Source organism: Podarcis bocagei (assembly GCF_964188305.1).
Source record: "Podarcis bocagei genome assembly, chromosome: 11".
In the NCBI taxonomy this organism is placed as follows: domain Eukaryota; kingdom Metazoa; phylum Chordata; class Lepidosauria; order Squamata; family Lacertidae; genus Podarcis; species Podarcis bocagei.
In genome coordinates this window covers 22,394,523-22,417,728 of record NC_138136.1, presented here as the reverse complement: position 1 = coordinate 22,417,728, position 23,206 = coordinate 22,394,523, and the positions used below count along the sequence as shown (strand labels likewise).

Sequence of the window (23,206 nt, the reverse complement as noted above, 5' to 3'; positions counted from 1 at the left end):
TATGGAATACGCAGAAATGGCAAAAAATAAGCAATCAAGATAACAAACTTTTTATTAAAAGAATGGAAATGGTTTATCGAATGTTTACAAACAAATTGTAAACTTGTAAGAACATTGGCGGGATTATTGTAATACAGTAACCTGCAACAGTTTTATAAGAGCATATATTTAAAGTAGATGAATAAATGCAGTGCTTTTTTCTGGAGGGGTGCAGGGGTACACCTACCCCTAAACATTTTGTGAATCTTTGTACTTTTGTCCATTTACTGTATTTATTTTTCCCAATTTGAACTATAAAATGGTGATTTTCTTGAATCAAAATGAGAGTACCCCTAAACATTTTTAAAGAAAAAAGCACTGAATAAATGAACAAATTAAGTAGATTTGGATATGCAGAAAATATTAAAAATAAATTTAAGGAACCGCAGAAAGAGGGGGAGGGAAGTCAAGTTTTGAAATGCTAAAACGACTGTAAAATTATTGAAATGTATAAACCTGCAAATCATAAATAAAATATAAAAAAGAGAAAAAGCTAAAAACATAGGAAAGATAGTGATTAAAAAGTGATTAAACAGAAATAGAAAACACACAAACACACACACACAAAAAAAAACATATATACAGTGCTTTTTCTGGGAGGACACACCTAAACATTTTGTGAATCCTTGTACTTTTATCCATTTACTGTATTTATTTTTCTCGATTTGAACTATAAAATGGTGATTTTCTTGAGTCAAAATGAGAGTACGTACCCCTAAACATTTTACACACATACACACAGGAGAAACTAGATGGTCCTTTAGCTTGATCCAGCTCTTATGTTCCCAGTTTTTCCTTCTGAAATTCGCCCCCAAATTCCATTACAGTAAAACCATTGCAGTTCCTACAGTTAAGTAACCCGAGCTGAAGGCGCAGCCAACAAACTCCCTCCCCAGGCAGGGCCTGTTTCCCGGCTTCTCGAGGCAATAAGGGGCCCCTTGAGAAGATTGATAAACTCCTGTGTAATTCATAATACTTCGGCTTCTCTCTGCTCCTCGCCTCCTGAAGCGGCCTTAACCCCGCGCTTACCCTGCTTGCTGGATGGAAGGACAAATGGGTGCCCAGCGCGCGCGCCCTGCCCGCCTCGGCCGCCTTCTTTCTCTCTCCGCGTTCAGGTGCTTCTACTGGCAGCTGTTGCTATGGACGCGGCCAGGCCCGGATTCCACCCAGCGGCCCGAGAGGGAGGAAGGGAAGAAGAGACCCTCAGCTGGGCTGCAATTCTTCCGTGGCTCCCGCCTCATCGCCTTTCATGAGACGGAAGAAGGGGAAAGCAAAAGGCGCCGAATAATTGGGGGAGAAGCGGGTTGTTTTAAAAGCGCCTTCTTTATTCATTATAAAGCTAGCCATGTTAGTTTGTTTCAGCAAAAACAATAGTCTTATGGCACCTAAAGTCTAGCAAATCTATTATTGTTTACTAAAGTTCGCACTAAAAACAAGCTAAACTAAACCAAAGCTTTTTGGTCCAAAATACACAGATGAGTACAAACCAAAATGTAACAAGATAATGAGCACAACATTACAAATGCTCCAGAACACTTTTATCAGGATAGACATTACACAAAACGTGTTACAGGAGGGAAGAAAGAGGTGTCTGAAGAAATTAATGAAGAAACCCAATATTTTAGTTGGAGCAGAGGCAAGAGAAGGTTAAAGGACCACTGTGGTGCACTGTGGTGCTTTTCATCCCAGGACAAGGAGCACACTGCACCCCTTTTCATCCTCTGAACAACCCTGGGAGGTGAATTAAGCTGATTCCCAACTATCGCTCAGTGAAGCACCAAAATAATTCTGGGAATGGTAGTTTAAGGGTGCCGGGAATTGTAGCTCCCTGCGAGAAGTAGATTACGGCGAGGAATGGATGAAATTGAAAGACTTTTCAGCTAAATATGCTAAGACAGAAATACTTGCAAATACCAGATTGGCTAAGGGTTTAAATAGGTGACGTTATAGAATAATATGTTTAAAGTTAAATATGAAAATAAAGATGTAAATCGAGTAAGTAAATTTTATGAGGAATTAAGTTTTGGAAAACTGTTACAATGATATACACTGAAACTCAGCCAGGGGGATTCGCGGAAGTCACTTAACAATGTTAACAAAAGTGGAATTATTACAGTTAGGATTTATGTTTGTTTGTTTGTTTGTTCGTGTTTGTTATTAATTTGGAAAATCAATAAAAAAATTGGGGGGGGAGAGAGAAGTAGATTATGGCACCCAGGAGTCTGCATGTGCATTAAATTTATGCAGAATGCAGCAAAGAGTTTATTTCAGTCAATGCACCACAGTGGTCCTTTACCTTCTCTTGCTTCTGCCCCAACTAAAATATTGGGTTTCTTCATTAATTTCTTTAGACACCTCTTTCTTCCCTCCTGTAACACGTTTTGAGTACCATCTAGCCTGATAAAAGTGTTCTGGAGGATTTGTAATGTTGTGCTCATTATCTTGTAACATTTTGGTTTGTACTCATCTGTGGATTTTGGACCAAAAAAACTTTGGTTTAGTTGAGCTTGTTTTTAGTGCGAACTTTAGTAAACAATAATTGATTTGCTAGACTTTAGGTGCCACAAGACTATTGTTTTTGCTGAAACAAACTAACATGGCTAGCTTTCTGAACTTCTTTCTTCTTCTGAGCCTGGGAGATATCATAGTTAGCCATTCAGGGTAGAATCTACAACCAGAGGAAGATTATTTTCTACCACCTGAACAGTGACATAGCGTTTTTAAGGTTAACTGCCCTCCAACCAAAAACTACACAATTTGGCTTCAGTTGACTCTTTCACTGACACACAAAGCAGCAGGGCTTAATGGTGTTGTCCACTCTACACCCAAAGCTCCATTTCTCATGCCAGCCAGGGCAAAAAGTATGGGGCAGGAAGGATGCCTTTTCCCCATACAACTCCTAGGCTGCTGTAGCAGGGTGGCCTGGGTGGATTCATGTCACACATCAGCAGGCGAAGATCAGGATCCAGCAAATCTTGTGCTGGTCCAGTTGTGCTCCCTCCTTGCCTCCCTCCCGTGCTCCATTTTGAGTGTTATCACCAAACACCAGCTATTTAAGATTCAGGCAGAATGCATTTCTTCCCACAGCCCATAGTTAAATTATGGAACTCAAACAGAGCACAGTGGTAGACACCAACCTGGTTGGATTTAAAAGAGGATTTAACAAATTTAAGGAGGATAAGGCTGCCAATGACTACTAGCCATGATGGCTACCCTCTCATAGTTGTCAACTTTTCCCTTTTTTTAAGGGGCATTCCCTTATTCCAAGTAGGATTCCTTACCAGAAAAGGGAAAAGTTGACAGCTATGTATCCTCTCACTCGGTGGTTGGAGGCCGTAATGCTTGTGAAACCCAATTGCTGGAAACTGCAGGGAAAAAAGAATATTCTGGTACTTGGGTCCAGCTTCTGGCATCGTTAGCCCCTTTGAGAAAAGGATGTTGCACTAGATACCCCATTGGTCTGATCCAGGAGCCTCTACTTATTTTACCATTGGGGAAAATACAGTGGGCCAGTAGTAACTTCCACCCACGCTTTGGGTAGCTGCATTAGGCGCTCCACTGATGACCAGCTTCCCTCACTGGCAAAGGCAGATTGCAGGCCAGGCCAAGGTGATATATATGATTGGTGGAAATTGAAATGCTTTGTTTGAAACTTCATAAATACCACTACCCAGACCACTGGGCATGCACAGTTACAGTACTTGCAAAACGATCTGACCGTAACCTATTGCTTCCTAAGTAATAAAATGACTGGACTCTTATCTTCTCCCGGCTCCTGAATTTCATTGGCCAGACTTAGGGGTTTTTATAGGGTTTGACGCCTTGCAACAAAGGCACACCTTTGCCTCACCCGAACCCCCTCTAGCATGGTGGATTAGGGGTTTGGTTTGCTCTGTCAATTTGGGGCTTTGCCATATTTGTCTTTTCTACCCAACCAGGAGCATGTATATTTTGCTGAAAGTGTGAAGCAGACCTGAGTAATAGCCAAGCTTTATGTTTCCATAGACAGGGATCTACCACTGCTTCTTCATCCCAGCATGTAACCCGAATACCTGCAAACACCTAGCAAAGTCCTTACTCCAGAGGAGGCTGACAGCAACAAAAGGCAAATGTCAGGGAGGGAAATGGTGACAAGTCTCTTCTCCAGCCTCCTAGAAGTACCAACTGCTGGTGCAGGTCTTGTTGCATGCTGTTTTCATATTGCGATTTTATGTTGTAACAGTCCTGAGACCTGTGGATTTATTTTTTATTTTTTGGAAATTGTTTTTATTTGATTTTACAAGTGTAGAGTTATAACAATATCAAATACATATCCATACATAGAGATTTATTTGAATCTCGAGACTTCCCATCATCCCCTTCATGGATCCTATTGTCAACATTTTCAACTGCATATTATTTCATAAACTTTATTTTGTATCCGTCCATATTGTCCACAGTGTTTGTTACATGACAAGTGTTATTAGAATCCTGCTAATGTTTTCATCTGCTTACACTGGTCTCCTAAATAAATTATAAATTTCCCCCATTCTTTCTTGAAGTTTTTTGTCTTCTTGGTTCCTGAGTTTTCCAGTCAGTTTTGCCATTTCTGTGTAGTCCAACAGCTTGCTTTGCCATTCCTCTCTGGTAGGGACTCTTTCTTCTTTCCATCTCTGGGCTAGGAGCATCCATGCAGCTGTTGTCGCATACATAAAAAGTCTGCTCCTTTGGGATGTCGGTACCTACAATTCCTAATAAAAAGGCTTCCTTGTTTTTTTAACAAAAGTTATTTTAAACTTTTTTTCCAGTTCATTATATTTCATTTCCCAGAAAGCTTTTATTACCTTACACTACTGCCACATAGGGGACGCGGGTGGCGCTGGGTTAAACCACAGAGCCTAGGACTTGCCGATCAGAAGGTTGGCGGTTCGAATCCCCGCGACGGGGTGAGCTCCCGTTGCTCAGTCCCTGCTCCTGCCAACCTAGCAGTTCGAAAGCACCTCAAAGTGCAAGTAGATAAATAGATATCGCTCTGGCGGGAAGGTAAACGGCGTTTCCGTGTGCTGCTCTGGTTCGCCAGAAGCGGCTTACTCATGCTGGCCACATGACCCGGAAGCTGAACGCCGGCTCTCTAAGCCAATAAAGCGAGATGAGCGCCGCAACCCCAGAGTCGGTCACGACTAGACCTAATGATCGGTGTCCCTTTACCTTTACTGCCACATATGGTAAAAGGTACCTTCTTTTTTTCTTTACATTTCCAGCAGGTGAGACCTGTGGGTTTGGACGGTATACAAATTAAATAAATAAATGAATTAACAAAAATATTTTGGTTGGTCCTAATATTGTCTGGTGGATTTAAAAACAACTTTTCCCAGTAAATATGGAGAATATATCTGTAGCCTGTCCCTTCCTAGGGACAACCAAACGCTCTCTTTTTCTTATCTCTAGGTTAGCAGGAAGCGGGCTGGCAAAACGAGCCCCGCCCCCCAATAACACCAGGCTTAGGGGCGGGAACCAGCCCGTGTCACATGACCCTCCATGGAGACGAGTATGCTTCAGGGCGGCGGGGTTTGCTTCCGGTTGGTACCCGGAAGTGAAGCCTGGTGGGGGAACCTGAGGGCGCAGCGGCGAGGTCTTCCCTGTTGTCGCTGTCAAAGCCGCTTGACGTTCCTGGGTCTCCCGGCTCTCTCCTCGCTTGTGGCCCGATGCATCCGCGGCGCCCCGAGGGCTTCGACGGCCTGGGCTACCGGGGCGGCCGAGAGGAGCCGGGGGGCTTCGTGGCCAAGCCGGACCTCGGCCACTGGGTCAGCACCCCGCCTGACATCCCCGGCAGCCGCAACCTCCACTGGGGGGAGAAGACCCCGCAGTTCGCCGCAGGGACCCCGCTGGGGGCGGCCGGCTTCAACGAGGACTCTTACGCGGGGAGCGTGACCGCCGGCTCCGGTGCGTATAACGGGGAGAAGGAGAGGCACGCGCCGGTTAGGCGGGGCCTGGGCCCCAAAACCAAGGGGCCCAGGAGAGCCCAGCATCTTCCGTGGGTCGCCTATATTCTTGCTTCCCACGCTGGATGTCCCCCCCTCCCCCCCAAAAAATCGCCTTTTCTGCTTGCAAAAGGCCACGGTTGCAAAGGTCAACGTGGAGATTCTTACGCTCCTGGACGTTCCTATACGTTTTTGTTCGCCTGTCGTAGAAACAGAATTCCCTTCTTTCTGGCAAATTTTGGGCCCGCAACAGTTTGGTGCTCTGCATTCTTTGGAGTGCGGACTGTTCCGAGGGTGCTGGATTGCATGTGAAGCTCTTCCTAGCGTGATGAGCCAGAAGCATGCTTAGTACTGTAGCCTTTTTCATTTTTTGGAGTTTTTAAAGCAATCAGTGTGAGTCCCAGAACAAGTGTTCTCTTAACCTGTTGTTCACTAAGAGCTCAGGATGTTGTACAATCCTTCCCTTTACCCAGTTTTTGAAAGCCAGTCTCTCTAGAACCAGTTTTTAATTTTCTTAAGTGGTACGTGTTTTACTCTCTAGAAAAAATAGTGCCTGTGAGGCAAACATTAGCAAGCTATAACAATATATTCTCCACCCCACTCAAATGCTGCTCAGAAAAGCAGCTAGTCCATTCACTTACCTATACTTTTCCTCTGGGTGATACAGCAGTGGGGGTTAGGCCCACCTGTGGTTTGTCTCCTGTAGGCCCAATATTTCTTGCCACACAGGCTAGAGAGAGAATGACAATAAGCAAGATGTGGAGGTAGATGCTCTGAAGTCTTTGCATAATCACTCATCCCACACCTCTCAGTGGTGCAACCACAAAGAACTAGGCAAGTGGTAGTTGTAAGAAGAGGCTGTTACTTCTTATTGCTTTTTGACACCTTTCTGCTTGGGAAGCTGGGTAAAGGTACTGTGGTCTTGGCAGCTGTCCAGCAGTGTTGACCCTATGATGCTAGGTCTATTTATGTCTCTATTTATGTCTCCAACCAGGAAATGTTGGCCCAAGGTCACCAAATAAGGATCATGGCTCAGTGAGAGTGTAATTAAGCAAATGTATGTCCCAAATTTGTCATAGACTAGAACAAATTATAGGGACGTGGGTGGTGCTATGGTCTAAACCACTGAGCCTAGGGCTTGCCCATTGGAAGGTCAGCAGTTCGTATCCCATAACGGGGTGAGCTGCCATTGCTCGGTCCCTGCTCCTGTCAACCTAGCAGTTCAAAAGCACGTCAGAGTGCAAGTAGATAAATAGGTACTGCTCCGGTGGGAAGGTGAATGGCGTTTCTGTGCGCTGCTCTGGTTTCACCAGAAGCGGCTTAGTCATGACCCGGCCACATGACCCGGAAAAACTGTCTGCAGACAAATGTCGGCTCCCTCAGCCAGTAAAGCAAGATAAGCACCGCAACTCCAGAGTCATTCGCGACTGGACTTAACTATCAGCAGTCCTTTACCTTTTTAGAACAAATTATATTAGCTTACTTGAGAAATTTAAGGCAATCAGTTATTCATTTATTATATTTTGTAAATATCTATGTGTGTATTTGTGCCTTTACCAGGCTAATGCAAATTTTGGATAGGGTCCTTCTCCCTGTGTTTTGTTATGTAGCTGATTAAAACTAACAGTTGTTTGTGTTGTCTTTCTGTCTTTCAGAACAGTTGAATAGATTTGCAGGCTTTGGGATTGGCTTGGCAAGGTAATATCACAATTATGTAATTCATAGCATTTTTAATATACACAAAACTACTTTTTCCAAATCCATATCTTTGTATGTGTGTTAAGGTGGCACATGCAACTAAATGCTTTAATATTTTCATTCAGCGTAAGCAGAGTTTACTACCACCTTTCAAAAATGTATTCATTACAATATTTATATACTTTCCAAAGTGGTTTACAAGCAAGTAACAAATACTGTAATACAAAGGCAATATCAGTAACATCCAGTTATCAAACTCAATAGCCATCGAAAGAGTTCAGCCAAAAGGTAACTTTTTTAAAAAGGTGTTGCAGCTCTTACTAGAAGAAAGGTATGGGGTAGTTGTCCTAACCTGTGCTGAAAGAAAGTTCCATAACTTGGAAGTACAACATCTCTATTCTGAGCTATCACTATTTACACTTCTTATAAAGGAAGCAAAGCCTTACAACTTGTTCAGGTCAGACAAGTGGGCTTATATAGGAGGTGGGGAGAGTAATTATCATATGTGGGTTTCCGTAAGGCTTTATAAATGAAAGCCAGTGCATTGAAATGAGTACAGAAGCAAATTTGTAGCCTGATCACAAAAGATTAAACAATTATAACTTAGTCTTTAAGGTGCCACAAGACTTTGTTCGGAACTGGAGGAAGCTCACTTTCCTGAAAAGAAGCATTAAAGGCTTTCTTTTCCACAAGCAAAAGACTTTAATGGCCAGAGTTCCTGTTGCTTTTACAGGGAGGGTAGAACAAAATGATCCAAGCAGTAGTGACATGCAGTTGAATCTGATGCTTGCGGTTTAGAGTCTCCCCTAATGACTGTGTCTAAGTCAGACCAAATGTGAGCAACTTTTATTAGCAAAGCATCTGGCAGAGGCATTGCAGTGAACCACTGTTGGTTTACATTCCAGAGACTCTACCTTAGGGCTTAATTGACCCTTCTCAATTCAATGGAGGGCGAGAAAAAAGTTATTTGCTGCCACTGCCACCACCACCTCCTCATAGGCCTGCAAATAAGCTTTATGGTGTGCTCAGACAGATTTAGCATAAGTTTTCTGCCACGATTCTCAAGTTGGCTCCCCATGCGCTTCCCCTAACTAAACTTGACAGCTGTATGAAGCACAAGGACAGAAAGTTGCAATGTTATATAACTCTATTTCTTTGGCGGTATAGCTCTAAATAGAGCCAGAATTTTCTGTACAAACAAGAACAGTATCATTCATTTGAAACGCAGTTACAAATGACCCAGTATATTGGTCCAATAGAACTGTGACACAGAATCCTTTCATTGTATGGGGATTTTTGGTTATTTGGTGAATAAAACTCGGGAGAATTCCCTCTTTGGCAAAGCTTGGCAAACCAAGCACTCTGAGGTGGGCCTTTCCAGTTGCCCACTATCATTGTGGCTGTTTAAACTGCTGCCCCTGAAGATTCTACTATTACCTTAAGGGATAGTAGCTCCTCCCCCTTAAAGTGTGCTGCCTAGCAACCAGCATCAGGTAACACAAGATGTTTTGATCTCTACTGGTCAAGGCATTCCGCAGGTCTTGGTTCTTCTCAGGGGCAGGGGGGACTGATGAAGCTTCGGCAACGGATCCTAATGTAAAATGTCTGCTCTCCAGGCCTTAAATGTTTCCTGCCAATTTGTTTGTTTCCTCTTTATAACTTATTGCATAACTGCTGCAGGCTGCATGGGAAATGAATGTGTCACGTCATCAGAATCTTCTCTAGGTCCAAGCTCAAGCCACGTGTATCTGTCAGATTTGGGTTTTGCATAGTAAATATTGGGGACGCGGGTGGCCCTGTGGGTTAAACCACAGAGCCTAGGACTTGCCGATCAGAAGGTCAGCGGTTCAAATCACCACAACGGGGAGAGCTCCCGTTGCTCGGTCCCAGCTCCTGCCAACCTAGCAGTTCGAAAGCACATCAAAGTGCAAGTAGATAAATAGGTACCACTCTGGTGGGAAGGTAAACGGCGTTTCCATGCGCTGCTCTGGTTCGCCAGAAGCGGCTTAGTCATGCTGGCCACATGACCCGGAAGCTGAACGCCGACTCCCTCGGCCAATAAAGCGAGATGAGCACCGCAACCCCAGAGTCGTACGCAATTGGACCTAATGGTCTGGGGTCCCTTTACCTTTATAGTAAATATTGTGAAGATTTGGCTCTACTGTTTGGCTTCTGTACTAAATAGCTGCTACAGCGGCAGAACTATGTGTTAGGGTGTGCTGCTTGGTGTTCGGGTGATAACAGTGGCAAGGAGAGCTTTTTATGAGCTTCAGTTGGTGAACTCATGCCCTTCCTCTCAGATAAGGATCTGGCCACCACTATCCAAGCACTGTTAACTTCCTGTCTAAATTACTGCAACTATATGCACCACATTGGAGATACTCTTGGAAATGGATTGAAAGCTCAATCTAATGCAGACTTATGTGGCTCATCTTATTGATAAGACCAGGCTATATAGAGAGCTCCAACCTTTTTGCATTTGCTTCCTATTTGCTTCTAGACCCAATTCAAGGTGTCGGTGATCTTTTCTAAAGTCCTGAATAACCTGAGTTCAGCATACCTTGAGAATGGAGAAAGAGGCATGCTTTGCCCTTTGCCCCCAAAAGATGTATGAAGAAGGGAAACGTCCTTTCCCATCCATGCTCCACACAGTGGAATTAATTGCCAAGGAAGCCCACCTAGCCATGCCTTTAATTTGTCTTCCACCAGCTTTTAACAACTTTCTTTCAAAACATTTTTGCTGACGTTGGGTAGATTTGTATAGTCCAGCTATTCTGTTTTGTTGCTCGTATTGCTGCTGTTGGGTGTGCTGCTGCCTTTACTATTTTCCTTCCCCCTTACCTATTACCCCAGCCAGATGCAAGGAGTATTATTATTATTATTATTATTATTATTATTATTATTATTATTATTATTCAGACACATACGTTTTTATTTCTGTTTTGATCAGTGGAATGCTTTAAATGAGGTTTTAGGCTGTTTAAATTTCTGCTTAAGTATCATTCATGACTTATTGTATCAGTGTTGTTATAAGTTGTCTCAGCTGCTTGGGCAGCTCATAGATGCTAGTTATAAAAAGTTGTGAGTGAACTTGGAGGGTTGGATCCAGACTTGCCAGGAACAGAACTCTGTTAACTTGACCCTTCTTTTGGTAGAAAGTGGGAGGCTCTTTTCCATGGTTTGCCCTGCAGCCTCCCATAGCCCCCTGAAAACCTATTTCGGAGGATTGTGGGACCCTCTGGAACACCATGGGAGATAGCACTGTGGACTAGAGGAGGAAGGGAAATTTAGCAAAGATCTCCTTCTCTTGTTTCTCCATCAGGCCACTGATAAAAAATCCCTTCCGTGAATGAAAGGGCAAGTCTGCATCCAACCTCATGAGATCTGAGTGATTTCAAGATATTCTGTAAAGTTTATATTTTTAGTTCTTGCTATTATACAAATTATTCTGATAGATAACCACCTTGCTTTAGAGTACTAAAGCATTTTAATAACATTTTGTAACTTAATAACACTTCAGAGTTATGTTGATTACTAAAACAAGATAATAATAACACTTGTTTAGTGTGCCATCTCAATTGTCTTTTCCGCATCTGTTGAAGACTTGCTTCTTTTGACAAGCTTTCTAAGTAGAGATTTTTATCCCAGTTGGTATCTGTACTGAATTTGAAATTATTTTTTATATGTATAGTGGTTTTTATATATGCAGTTGTTTCATGTATGTTTTATTGTATTGTGAAATTGCTTTGAGGTGCTTCATAGGAAGCTGTTCATAAATGAAATAAATAGTAATAAATGGGGAAAACTTCTGTGTTTAACATAATTGTTTTTCCAAAGTTTGTTTACAGAAAATGTGCTGGCTCATCCTTGCATTGTTCTGCGTCGACAGTGCCAGGTAAGTTGTTATGAGTTGCTCTCTCAAATGTGTCTTGTTAGCCTCACTTAGCAGTCCTAAGCATATGCTTCTGTGAGTAAGCACCATTGAACAGAAATGGGATTTACTGCCAAGTAAACATGGATAGGCTTGTGCTTTTAGTATCCAACTAAGTTCTACTCACAGTAGACCTAATGAAATTATTGGGCCTACATTTGTCATATGCACTAATTTCAATGGATCTATCTGGTGTATGACTATCTTTGGATACAGCCCATTTAATTTTAATGTCACAGAAAATACTGGATTTGATTGGCTAACTAGTGGCTCTCCAAATGTGGACTCCAACTCCTGCCAGTGGGCAAGGTTAATGGGATTTACGGTCCAACATGTTACCCTCTCCTGGATTAGACATTTCCTTCAAGTTGCAGTTAAAATATGATATTTGGATAGCACTTCAGCATGGATTGTATTTGAGTGATCCTGTAAGTCTTTAGGAAAACAATTGAAATAGTGTTGTGGAGTCAATTACAATGTTATTATAACATGTTAATTATACCATTTACAAATGTTTGTAACTGTATGTATGTATGTTTGTTTTTGCAGGTTAATTACCATGCCAGGAATTATCATCTCACTCCATTTACAATTGTCAACATTATGTATAGCATCAATAAGACCCAGGTAGGTATTTGGTGTCTACAGATTTGTTTAAAGAGAAATTAAATAAAACTACCAGTTATATACTACTTTAAGTCTGTTTCCTGCCCCTGTCCCCCAAATGCAGTTGGCCAGTATAAAAATATGGCAGATAATGAATGCAGATACGCATAGAAGTCACTGTAAGGAAATACTAGTTGCAGGAAAACGTCAAATACTGGGTTAGATTATGTAGATGTTTTCTTCAAGCTATCGTTTTAAATTTCAGGGGCCCAGAGCTCTTTGGAAAGGAATGGGGAGCACTTTCATTGTTCAAGGCATAACCCTTGGAGCAGAGGGCATCATCAGTGAATTCACACCCTTGCCCAGGTAATTCTCATTTTTCTCTTACATTAAGTAAAAGCAGTATTTGTCCATCATATCTCTTTGGGATCGTCTCAGAAGTTGATTGCATCAGTTTAAATTAAAACTCAGTGGGCAACATTGCAGTCAGATCCCACCTGCATGCTTGCAATAGGCATCTGACTGGCCACTGCGAGAATGGCATGTTGGACTAGAAGGGCCTCTAGCCTGTTCAAGCATCTCTCTTTTTATGTTCTTAATGTCATGCAAGTGGACTTCCACTCACACAGCAGCCTTTTCCTTCCTCTCTTCCCTCAGCAACCCCCGTTCTGCTCCAGGCAGTATTTGTTCCACCCCTCTGGAAGGCACACAGTTCTGCCGACAGTATCTGTCTACTGGTGGACAGACACTGATGGATTTCATCCATCCACCTTAGGTCTGACCAATTGCTGCAACGTTTGCCTTAGTAGAACTGTGCAGGGGAATATGCTTAGTTACCTGTTTTGTGCCAAGAACGTGGCATTGCAATTCTGTCTAAAGTCTTAGGTTTCCAAGAACATATAAAAGCTGGCTTGAATTAGTCCTATTGTGGCAGATCTGAATGGCCAGAGGTGATGATATCTTATACTTGGGAATATCCCTGGAATAATAGTAGAACCTCCTTGTAGAATTACAGAAGGCATTGTTGAAAATAGTGGCATAAAGAGCAGGAAAGGAAATGAGCATGATGACATGGATGAGATCAACAGCCAAGAAGCTGTGGGATACGTTTGCCATTAGTAAATATGGGCCTATAGAAGATGGTTGCTGAAGAGCCCCAAAATTAGAATATGATGTCTTCAATAGACCCATTATCTGGTCCCAATCCTGAGAGTAAGCTCCACTGAATTTAGTGGAGCTGACTTTTGAACAGGCACGGTTAGGATTGCACTGTAAACTGATCTGTGTACCTCTTTAAGAAACTGGATATATTTCTGGTGGGGTGCTAATTGTATAAACAGTAACTGAGTCTTCCTGTGAATTAGAGCTCTTCTTTAACACTTGCTTTCCTCTCCTATTGGAAGCTAAATACACCTCAAGAGTCTCAAATGCTCCCTATGTTTCCAGATTGAAGACTATTTGACCTTGAGCAGCTGATACCATTTCTTAGTAGGTTTTTTTTTCCCTGTTGGCCAGTGTCTCTTCCAGTTAAGATGAGCTGTTTTAGCTGTTAAGTAGATACAAGCTGATTACTGTATGTGTCATTCAAAGAGTAAGCTTGTTATCTTGGCAGTAGCATTTTGAAATCCAGGAGCAAGCCCAAAGTAAGGCAACTGTAGTCTTTTAGCGAAAGTAGAGATCCAAGTCTGCTGCCTTTTTGCTACTGAAATAACAGAATGGAAATTGGCATTACAAACTATGTAAAGCATTTGAGAGTATGAGCTTCGCTGTATAGGAGAGTCACTACTGGGATCTGCATGACCTCAAGGAATATAAAGCAATATTTAAAATGTAACTAGCCAGTAGTTAGTAAAGGAAGACTCATTGACATGCTGATTATTGAAAAATGAATGAAAATAAGTCAATACAATAAAAACATTGCATTAAAAAATATTCTAATAGCCATAAAACACAGTCATTGCACTGTTTTAGTTGTTAATTTACTAGATTGGGTTTAAAGGAATCCTCAGTAGGAAGCTATAAAACTCTTCAAAAAGGTATAAATGCCTGTTACCACTGATAGGTAATGAAATATCCTTGCAGAGGTTTGCTCAAACCATTTTCTTCCCTTACCTTGCGCCCCAGTCACAGTTGCCCAGCTAGTTATAAGGATCTACACGTTTTGTCTTTAGATCGTACCTGGTGCTAACACTGATAGTGTGTTAAAAATCTATGAAATCTGTATTAATAGTTTTGGTGTCATTCAAAACAACTGTTAAAAATTACTTATGGAACAAAATCACTATATTACAAAAGTTTAAATTTAATAAAGTTCTTAGGTTCTGTAGCCTGTTGTGGTTCAACTTGAAAAAGGCACAGAAACAGGTTCTTCTGTTCCCTTCCTTCTTATTAAAGATTTCCTTCTTTTGCCAGGAAATGTTCTGTACATGCAGTGGCTTTCCTATATGCGGTGTAATCTCTGATGTAGAAATGCATAACATAGCACTGTTCAGGCAGGTGTCTCTGAAAACCTGTAGATTATGAGCAATATCCAACCCTGCACAAACAACTTTGCCATCTCCCCTGCACCCTCTGCAACAGATTTTTGCCATTGCACAAGGAGGGTTGCCAGCAGGAGAGGAAAAGAATTTCCGTCGCGTGAGCAGAAGTCTGTTCCGCAAGCAGACTGTTGCTGTTGTGTGTTGCCTGTTATGCAAGTCACTTCACCATAATTTTGCCTTGAATTTTGGTTAGTAACCATTTATTGCCAATTACTACTTTATTTTTTGTAGAGAACTTTCATATAAGTGGAGTCCCAAGCAGATAGGAGGACATCTTATGCTGAAAGGGTACGTACATGTGTTAAATTTACTCCCAATTTTTTTCAGTACAGAAGGATGTTATTATACTACTTGAAAAAAGAACCAAGAGCAGCTTAATAGTGCAAATATGCAAAAAAAGAAAAAAAGATTAATCAGCAATATGGCAATAAATTTTTTTTCTAGCAATCTGAAGTGTGTCAACTGCAAATTGAAATATATAAAAAAATTTAAAAATTGTCCAGTAGCACCTTAGAGACCAACTAAGTTTGTTTTTGGTATAGGCTTTTGTGTGCATGCACACTTCTTCAGATACACTGAAACAGAAGTCACCAGACCCTTATATATATAGTGGGAGGGTGGGGTGGGGTTTTTCTCAGGAGGGTAGTAGGAGTTGGGTGATTGACTCAGTGGGTATGGTAAACCTGTTGACGACTGTTAATGACTGCAATTAGTCCTACAGGAAAAAACAAGGAATAGTATGCAGATGATTAGCATACCTGACTCTACAACTTCAAATTGAGTTAAATTTTAGGACTCTCAAATCACCTAATCTTTATATATGTAAATCTTATCATGTGTCTCCATCTTGCTCCGAGGAGTACATCTAAGGAGATTGCTGCATTAATGTCTAGAAATGAGGCCTTTGGAATTGAACTGTCATTTCTGTAAGACTCCCACTAATGAATTTGCACAGAAATATCATACCAATGGTTTTATAGAATATGATCTATTTCACTTAATATGCATATTAAGAAGTAATGCCATAAGAATCCATAACTACTAAATTAATCTTGGATGTGGATTCATCTTACCGTTAGGAGGATTTTAACAGCACCTTCCCCCACCTAAGCCAAATAATTTAAATCTTAGAAACAGGGCTAAACTGATTTAAATTAAAGCCTCAGTTTAGATCATGGGTAGGCAAACTAAGGCCTGGTGGCAGGATCCAGCTCAATTGCCTTCTAAATCCGGCCCGCGGATGGTTCGGGAATCAGCGTGTTTTTACATGTGTAGAATGTGTTCTTTTATTTAAAATGCATCTCTGGGTTATTTGTGGGGCATAGGAATTTGTTCTTTCCCCCCAAAAAAAATATAGTCCGGCCCCCCACAAGGTCTGAGGGACAGTGGACTGGCCCCCTGCTGAAAAAGTTTGCTGATGACTGTTTTAGATGGACTGTTGACTGGGCTGTTTGTTTGAAACTGTAGCAAAAAAAACATGTCATTATCAAAATGATAAGTGTTTGTGCTTTCCTCTAGGCTGACTTGCTTGATAGCAATGCCTTTTTATTCTGCAAGTCTGATTGAAACAGTACAGGTAAGTTAAATGCTTTTTGTCTGCTGTCAGGTAACATTATTTGGGGAATCAGAGGTGAAAGTATCCTAGCATCAGCTGGCCTGAGCTTTGGTATTCTGTCTTTATTTGCATTGTCCCTGGAAGAAGAGATATTCTGCTTTATTAAAAGTATTTGATACACAGCAATATCATGGTTTGTATTACTGGTTATTTTTACATTCACAGCAAATAATTCCTATCTTTCAAGAGCTGATTTCAGCTAATTTCTTTAAATGGTTTTATTTGGATCTGGAAAATCCAACACAAAGGTGCCAAAAGCTGTATCAATGGGCAGGGAATGACATCTGAACTGTATGGTGAGGAAAACTCTCTTAATGTACAGTGGTGCCTCGCAAGACGAAAAGAATCCGTTCTGTGATTCTCTTCGCCTAGCGGTTTTTTCGTCTTGCGAAGCAGACGGATTAGCGGATTAGCGCTATTAGCGGCTTTTAGCAGCTTTTAGTGGCTTATCTGCTGATCGGATCAGCTGATAAGCGGCTTAGCGGCTTAGAAAAGGGGGGAAAGGGGGAAAAACCAGCAGGAACTCGCAAGATATTGTCGTCTTCCGAAGCAAGCCCATAGGAAATTCGTTTTGCGAAGCACCTCCAAAACGGAAAACTCTTTCGTCTAGCGAGTTTTCCGTCTTGCGAGGCATTCGTCTTGCGGGGCACCACTGTATTGAACTACCTGTCAAATTTGATTGGGCTTGCACGTTTCATCGCTCAGCAATTTTATTTTCTAGTTTACTGCTTTTCAGTTTGTGCCATTCCAAGCCACTTGGTGGCGCACCAGTTACTTCAAAGTTTTTTGGCTTGGGGGTTTGAAGAATATAGGATGAAATTGAGCAGCTGATTTGGTTCATTTCTGTGTTCAATTAACCACAGTAGTGCAGCTCTCTCTGTGTGTCCTCATGCTTCCAAAATATCCTTTGAGGTTTTCGCCTGCATATTTTGAAAAATCACCTTCCCTGTTACTACAACATGAAATTAAAAACCTGCACATGCTTATTTCTTTCTGCTTGGCATTCTCTTAAACGAGGAGTGAAATGGCTCTTGGTATCATGAGAAATGCTTGTGATCAGGATCGGAGCCCAGGACACCAAGAACTGTGCAACTTGTTCCACACGCTCTATCTTTTCTGCAGCCCCCTGTGCCACATGGAAAACTCCTATTGGTTTTAAAAAATAGCCCTTCATGTGGCATGGTGTTGTTTGATAAATGCTCATAGCCTCTTTAGATGCATAAAACCCATTGTCGAGGTATTGGGATCCTGACCATGGATTTTAAGAATTATTAATACTGGTGAATTTCTGTTTGTGTTTTATACAGCCGCAGGGACGCGGGTGGCGCTGTGGGTTAAACCACAGAGCCTAGGACTTGCCGATCAGAAGGTCGGCGGTTTGAATCCCCGTGACGGGGTGAGCTCCCGTTGCTTGGTCCCTGCTCCTGCCAACCTAGCAGTTCGAAAGCATATCAAAGTGCAAGTAGATAAATAGGTACCACTCTGGCGGGAAGGTAAACGGCGTTTCCGTGCTTCTCTGGTTCACCAGAAGCGGCTTAGTCATGCTGGCCACATGACTCGGAAGCTGTATGCCGGCTCCCTCGGCAAGTAAAGCGAGATGAGGGCTGCAACCCCAGAGTCGGTCACGACTGGACCTAATGGTCAGGGGTCCCTTTACCTTTACCTTAGAGTTCAAGAAACCCTTTGCTCGTTTTTTAAAAATAGCAAATGAAGCTAGTGGGTGGAAACAGCCCTCCCCTCCCTCCCTTCCTTTTCCAAAATGGGTGTGATATCTTTTAGAGGCATAATGTCAACTTGGTGGGAATAGCTTCAAACCACTACTTTCCTTTGCCATTTAGCAAAGATATAATTGGAAACACCTACTAACGTATTGTCAAATCCCCAAAGGTTTTCAAGAAAACGTTTGTTCATACCAATGACCTAAATTGTTTGGGATCTAATTTGCTCTGTTCAATACACATATGGAGAGGTTAGCGTGTATCTGTATATTTACGTGTGAGTGAGATAAGGGAGTGTGGTTATGCACTGCCTCAGCTTCAGGATCTGTCCTTCCAGTGAGCACTCAGGGCTGATTTCCTTAAGAATGGATAGGTTTGATCTTCTTACAGTCCATGGGACTCTCAAGAGTCTCCTCCAGCACCATAATTCAAAAGCATCAATTCTTCGGCGATCAGCCTTCTTTATGGTCCAGCTCTCACTTCCATACATCACTACTGGGAAAACCATAGCTTGAACTATACAGACCTTTGTCGGCAAGGTGATGTCTCTGCTTTTTAAGATGCTGTCTAGACTTGTTAGGTCGGTCCAAATCTTAACCACCATGTCTAGGGTGCGTGCTGGTGGGAGGTAAGTGTTAATACAGAAAAATGGGCCTCCTGCCACTGCACTAAACTGTAGTGGCAAGAAATATTCATAAAGGAGATCCGACTCCACAACACTAATTTCCCCAGCCAGATCCAGTGAGGTAAGGGTGGTCAGTCCCCCACTTCCTTGTCCTTTTTGATGCCTCTTGACTGCAGGGAGACTATGCTGAGAGTATCCCTGCAAATGTGGATTATGATCCTGTTGCTGAAGCTGGTTATGCATAATTTGTTTATAAGTAAAAAAAAATTAAAAATGGCAAAAGTCACAACTTCTGGATGTTTATTCATTGGAAATACTGTGGTGCTTTTCTTTTCTTTTTACAGAGCGAAATCATTCGGGATAATCCTGGGATTTTGGATTGTCTGAAAGAGGGCATAGGCAGAGCGATGGGCTTTGGAGTGCCCCATAGCAAGCGGCTCCTCCCTCTCCTGGCCCTGGCCTTTCCGACTGTTCTACACGGAGTTCTTCATTATGTGATCAGTTCCATTGTTCAAAAGTTAGTCCTGCTCCTCCTCAAGAAAGAGAACTCCCCCAGCCTTCCAGCTGAGAACTCTAGTTCTGTGCAAAGCATGCTGGATGCTTATTTCCCAGAACTTATTGCCAGCTTTGCTGCCAGCCTTTGCGCTGATGTGATGCTCTACCCTCTGGAGACAGTTTTGCACCGTCTTCATATCCAAGGGACACGCACCATCATTGACAATACGGACCTAGGATACGAAGTCCTCCCCATCAATACCCAGTACGAAGGAATGAGAGACTGTATCAATACCATAAAGCGTGAAGAAGGAATATTGGGGTTTTACAAAGGGTTTGGGGCTGTAGTTGTACAGTACACCTTACACGTTGCTGTTCTGCAGTTCACTAAAATTCTTTACTCGACGCTGCTCCAGAATGTTTCTTAGAAGGTGATGGGTGTGGCCATTTAAAAGTCCACGTATTCAGGCAGTAGGTCAGCAAGTGAAAGCTGCGAGTTTAGAATCTACAGTAATGGTTTTCTCCTTGCCAGCCACCTAGAATGTTCCTGTGTAAATAGATGTGCGTTTTCCCAGGCCCTTTATGAAATACTTAATCAGAGAGAGAGAGAGAGATAAATGAAGCATGGAAGTCTATACAGGCCAGGGCTTTTCAATACTGAAATGTAAATAAACTATTGCAACATCTTTTGTAAATCTGTATCTGCTGTGTAGAGTGTGATTTTCCGATTGCTGATAAATCCTGCACAAACTCAATTTGAAATGAATGATAGCTGTGATCTTGTTCTTAAAGTCTTGTCACTTCTCAAAGGGACTTGCACTGAGGACTGTGTGCCTTTGCTTCTGTCTGTAGAATTATTTTGACTACATTTGAATGCTCTCAAAAACCAATGAACTTTGACAACTCTGCTGAAGGAATTTGCCATATAACTGCTGTAACAAGGATTAAAATTGCTATGGTTACAAATGTGAATGTAGAAGTGGTTGCTATTCCAGTTTTTCCACATTGTATTCTTGTTGATTTACAAATGTGACAATGAGGTTAATGGAAATGAAAAGTTTGAAGATTCTAAAATATTATAAGCAGTTTATAAATACATTGCCTCACCACCACTAGGCAAACACCATAAGAACACTTGAAAACAAATTCCATTGAAGTCTGATGGATTTTATTTTAAATAAATGCGTTCTAAATAAGATATGTCTTATCCCAAGATATGTTTTATTATTTTTTCTATGTTAGCACAATCATGGCCCTAATTAGATCATGTTTTCAAATACCGGTCAAAAGTATTTTATTTTATTTTATTTTATTGCTATGGCTAGTAATAATAAATAAAGATTATTCTGATTCTAGTATAATAAAAAAGCTTGCCTTTTAACATTGCTCATCCCTTGCTCCCCAAAGAGTGAAGTTCTTTTAAAAGAATTTTGGCTTTTTAATCTTTGCTTAATTATTCTTCTGGAAAAGGTGGTTGTAGTTGCAGAGCAGCACTCTGTTGCTTGTTGGTATAATATACCACCACTAAACTAAAAACTTTGTTAAAAACCATTTCTGATCATTAAATGTTTTATTTTGCTTTGATACCCAGCTGATCTAATGGAAGTATTTAGAAGGATGTTTCTAATTCACTAGCATGCTGAAAACCAGTTCTGAAAAGTTCCTGCTTACCTCATAAATTAACAAGTGGTATTAGAGAATTGGTATAGCTGTATGAATCTAGTAAATGTGCAAATTTAGGCTGTGTATAAATGTTCTTATTTAATAGAAAGCAATTGTGGCATACACATTGAACTGTTCTGACACACATGAAAATAGCACTGAAAGAAAGCATTTGTTCTGCTCACTGTTAGCAAACATTTGGGGGTGTCTTAAGCCCTTGGATGTTAGGATTGAAGACAGAGGAAGACTTCAGCTGTTCTGCATCTGGACTGTTTGGCAGAACAAAGCAAATACTGCAAACAAATTACCTAAGAAGAAGAATTTTAGGGGGGAATTGACTTTAAAATGTATGTTGTAGATGTAATATCTTCATGGTTTTAAAGGGATCTTGAATGCTTTTAAAGGATGGTGCACTCTGGTAGCACGAAATAAAACTTTAAAAACATAATACTGTGACGAGCCATGGGTCCTGATAACATAATAAATTTGTTTCACCTAGACAGGATGCTAATGACATTAGGGGGGAATCAGAAAAATAGTTGGCTGAGAGCCATATCACCTTTTTAAACTTGATATATACTGTGTGTACATTAGAGGTATCCCAAGCTGAGAGTGCAATGCATATTTGGCTAATTTGGGTTCATCATTGGAGAAGGAAGTACTTTTTCTTGCATGTTAGCCTTTTGCAACATGTGAGGTAGCCCTAATTAAAGTTCAACAGGAACACATTTGACTCCTGGGGTTGTATGCAGAAATCATATTTTTGTTCATAATAATTTCTCAGTTTTGTACAATGAGAGGTTCTCTCAGGCTACAAGCGTTGCTATAGCTGTTGGTGTTTCAGAAATTGCCTTTATATTCAGCATTCTCAAAATGCATGCTGTTCAAGAGCAAAAAATAAAAATAAAAGCTACTATTGCTAAAGTGAATCAACAGTAAATATGGTTTAATATATTTGAAGGCAGTATTGAACTAAATACATGTGCTTTAAAGCAAAACAATTCCTAGGCTGCCTACATTACGGCAGTTCTACATGTGTCCACTCAGCTCACAGAGGAAGAAGAATGAGAATGAAATATTTTGAATTATCCAAACAGTGGAAGACACAACATGTGATATTGTGGCCTGCTATTGAAAATCTCCTTAATCCAGTAGAACATAAAGTGAGGAAAAAGCAGGTGACTTTTGCACACACGCAAAATCCTTTCTGCCGTGCCTCCTCATGCTGCTCTGTAAGGTCTCTCAATGTTTTGGAAAACATGGGGAGAGAAAAGCAGATGGGAGGAGAATTGGTGAAAATCACCACCTGCTCATGGAAACCTGATGCATCAAAAAGCCTATCAGCAGAGAAACAATCGGATACAGCCAACAACCTTACATGCCTGATTCTGATAACTGTGGTCTTGAGTTTGGGTGGAGTAGCTTCACAGAACCAGCAACAGTTACAGCCCCAAAGGGACCAGCACCCTTTGGTATCTCCCCTTCAGGATCAGCAGCTATGTTTAAATGAGTGTCAGGGATAGCAATCAGCTAACCGACTGCTCAGCCTCTTTGTAAAAACTCAGCCACAGACTGAGCTTGCCTGTTGGAGCGTTGGTCTCTCTAAGAGATTCGCTGGAGTTCCTAGCCAGCTGGAAAGAAAAGCAATGGATTTGCTAGTGGAGAAAGGGGGTGAGAGGTGAAGAATGAGGAGCCAGATGCTTCAAATCTCCTCTCCCCACAGTTACTGTCAGCAGCAGCAAGACAAATCTTTTTTATCGCCTCATTCACTTCCCAGAGGAGGGAGAGCCGGTTGCTGAAAATACTCTGGTGTGTGGGTTTATTTGCAGACTCTTGGTCACATCCAGCAAGGAAATTCTTGCTGTATATTCAGGCCAGGACAGGAGGTGGTGGTGGTGGTGGTGGTGGTTAAGTCTTAGCTTTCTTTGGTCACATGAATCTTCCCCTGTCCCCAACCCTTTGTTTCCAAGACACTGGAAAAATATCACAAAGCGATCACCAGAACGAGACTGGCATCCGAAACAGGAGATATACATATTTTTGTCTTATTGGCACATGGTTTTCATGTGACAGCTCTGTCTTGTCATTCGTTTTCTAAGCAAGCACTAATTATGAGTGGACTTTCTGTATATACTGTTGGGATGCAAGGGACCTGGAAACAGTAATTAAATGGAATGGGTGTGTGATTTTCTGAAGTCAAAATGGTTATGAAATAATCTTTCTCCATCAGACACGCAAAAAAACCAGCAGACCACCATCAAACTATTTCTCATTGAAGAGGGAAGGCTGTGATTCACAACCCCTGGGACCTCTAAAT

The 23,206-nt window shown here is 41.6% G+C and overlaps 2 protein-coding genes across 4 annotated transcripts in view; one reads left to right on the top strand and one right to left on the bottom strand.

Moving 5' to 3' along the window:
* The window catches only part of TMEM232 (transmembrane protein 232), a 160,222-nt gene extending 159,028 nt beyond the window's left edge, over positions 1 to 1,194 (bottom strand). For 2 of the 3 annotated variants that reach the window (XM_081213688.1, XM_081213691.1), the window contains exon 1: positions 1,069 to 1,194. The gene's annotated coding sequence lies outside the window, so the exon portion shown is untranslated. The remainder of the gene's footprint in view (positions 1 to 1,068) is intronic. The other variant, XM_081213690.1, reaches the window with a different exon arrangement.
* A 4,404-nt stretch (positions 1,195 to 5,598) lies between these two features.
* Positions 5,599 to 20,423, top strand: SLC25A46 (solute carrier family 25 member 46). Its single transcript, XM_081213825.1, has 8 exons — positions 5,599 to 5,961; positions 7,655 to 7,697; positions 11,535 to 11,592; positions 12,178 to 12,255; positions 12,500 to 12,600; positions 15,006 to 15,062; positions 16,293 to 16,350; positions 19,077 to 20,423. Exons 1-8 carry the CDS (start codon positions 5,724 to 5,726, stop codon positions 19,653 to 19,655), a joined length of 1,212 nt encoding a protein of 403 aa, XP_081069951.1. The 5' UTR covers positions 5,599 to 5,723; the 3' UTR covers positions 19,656 to 20,423.
* Positions 20,424 to 23,206: the final 2,783 nt, after the last annotated feature.

Coding starts and splice junctions, on each gene's coding strand:
- SLC25A46 (XM_081213825.1), top strand. CDS start 5,724: ATGCATCCGCGGCGCCCCGAGGGCTTCGACGGCCTGGGCTACCGGGGC. Junction 5,962..7,654: donor GAGCGTGACCGCCGGCTCCG/GTGCGTATAACG, acceptor TCTGTCTTTCAG/AACAGTTGAATAGATTTGCA. Junction 7,698..11,534: donor TTTGGGATTGGCTTGGCAAG/GTAATATCACAA, acceptor GTTTTTCCAAAG/TTTGTTTACAGAAAATGTGC.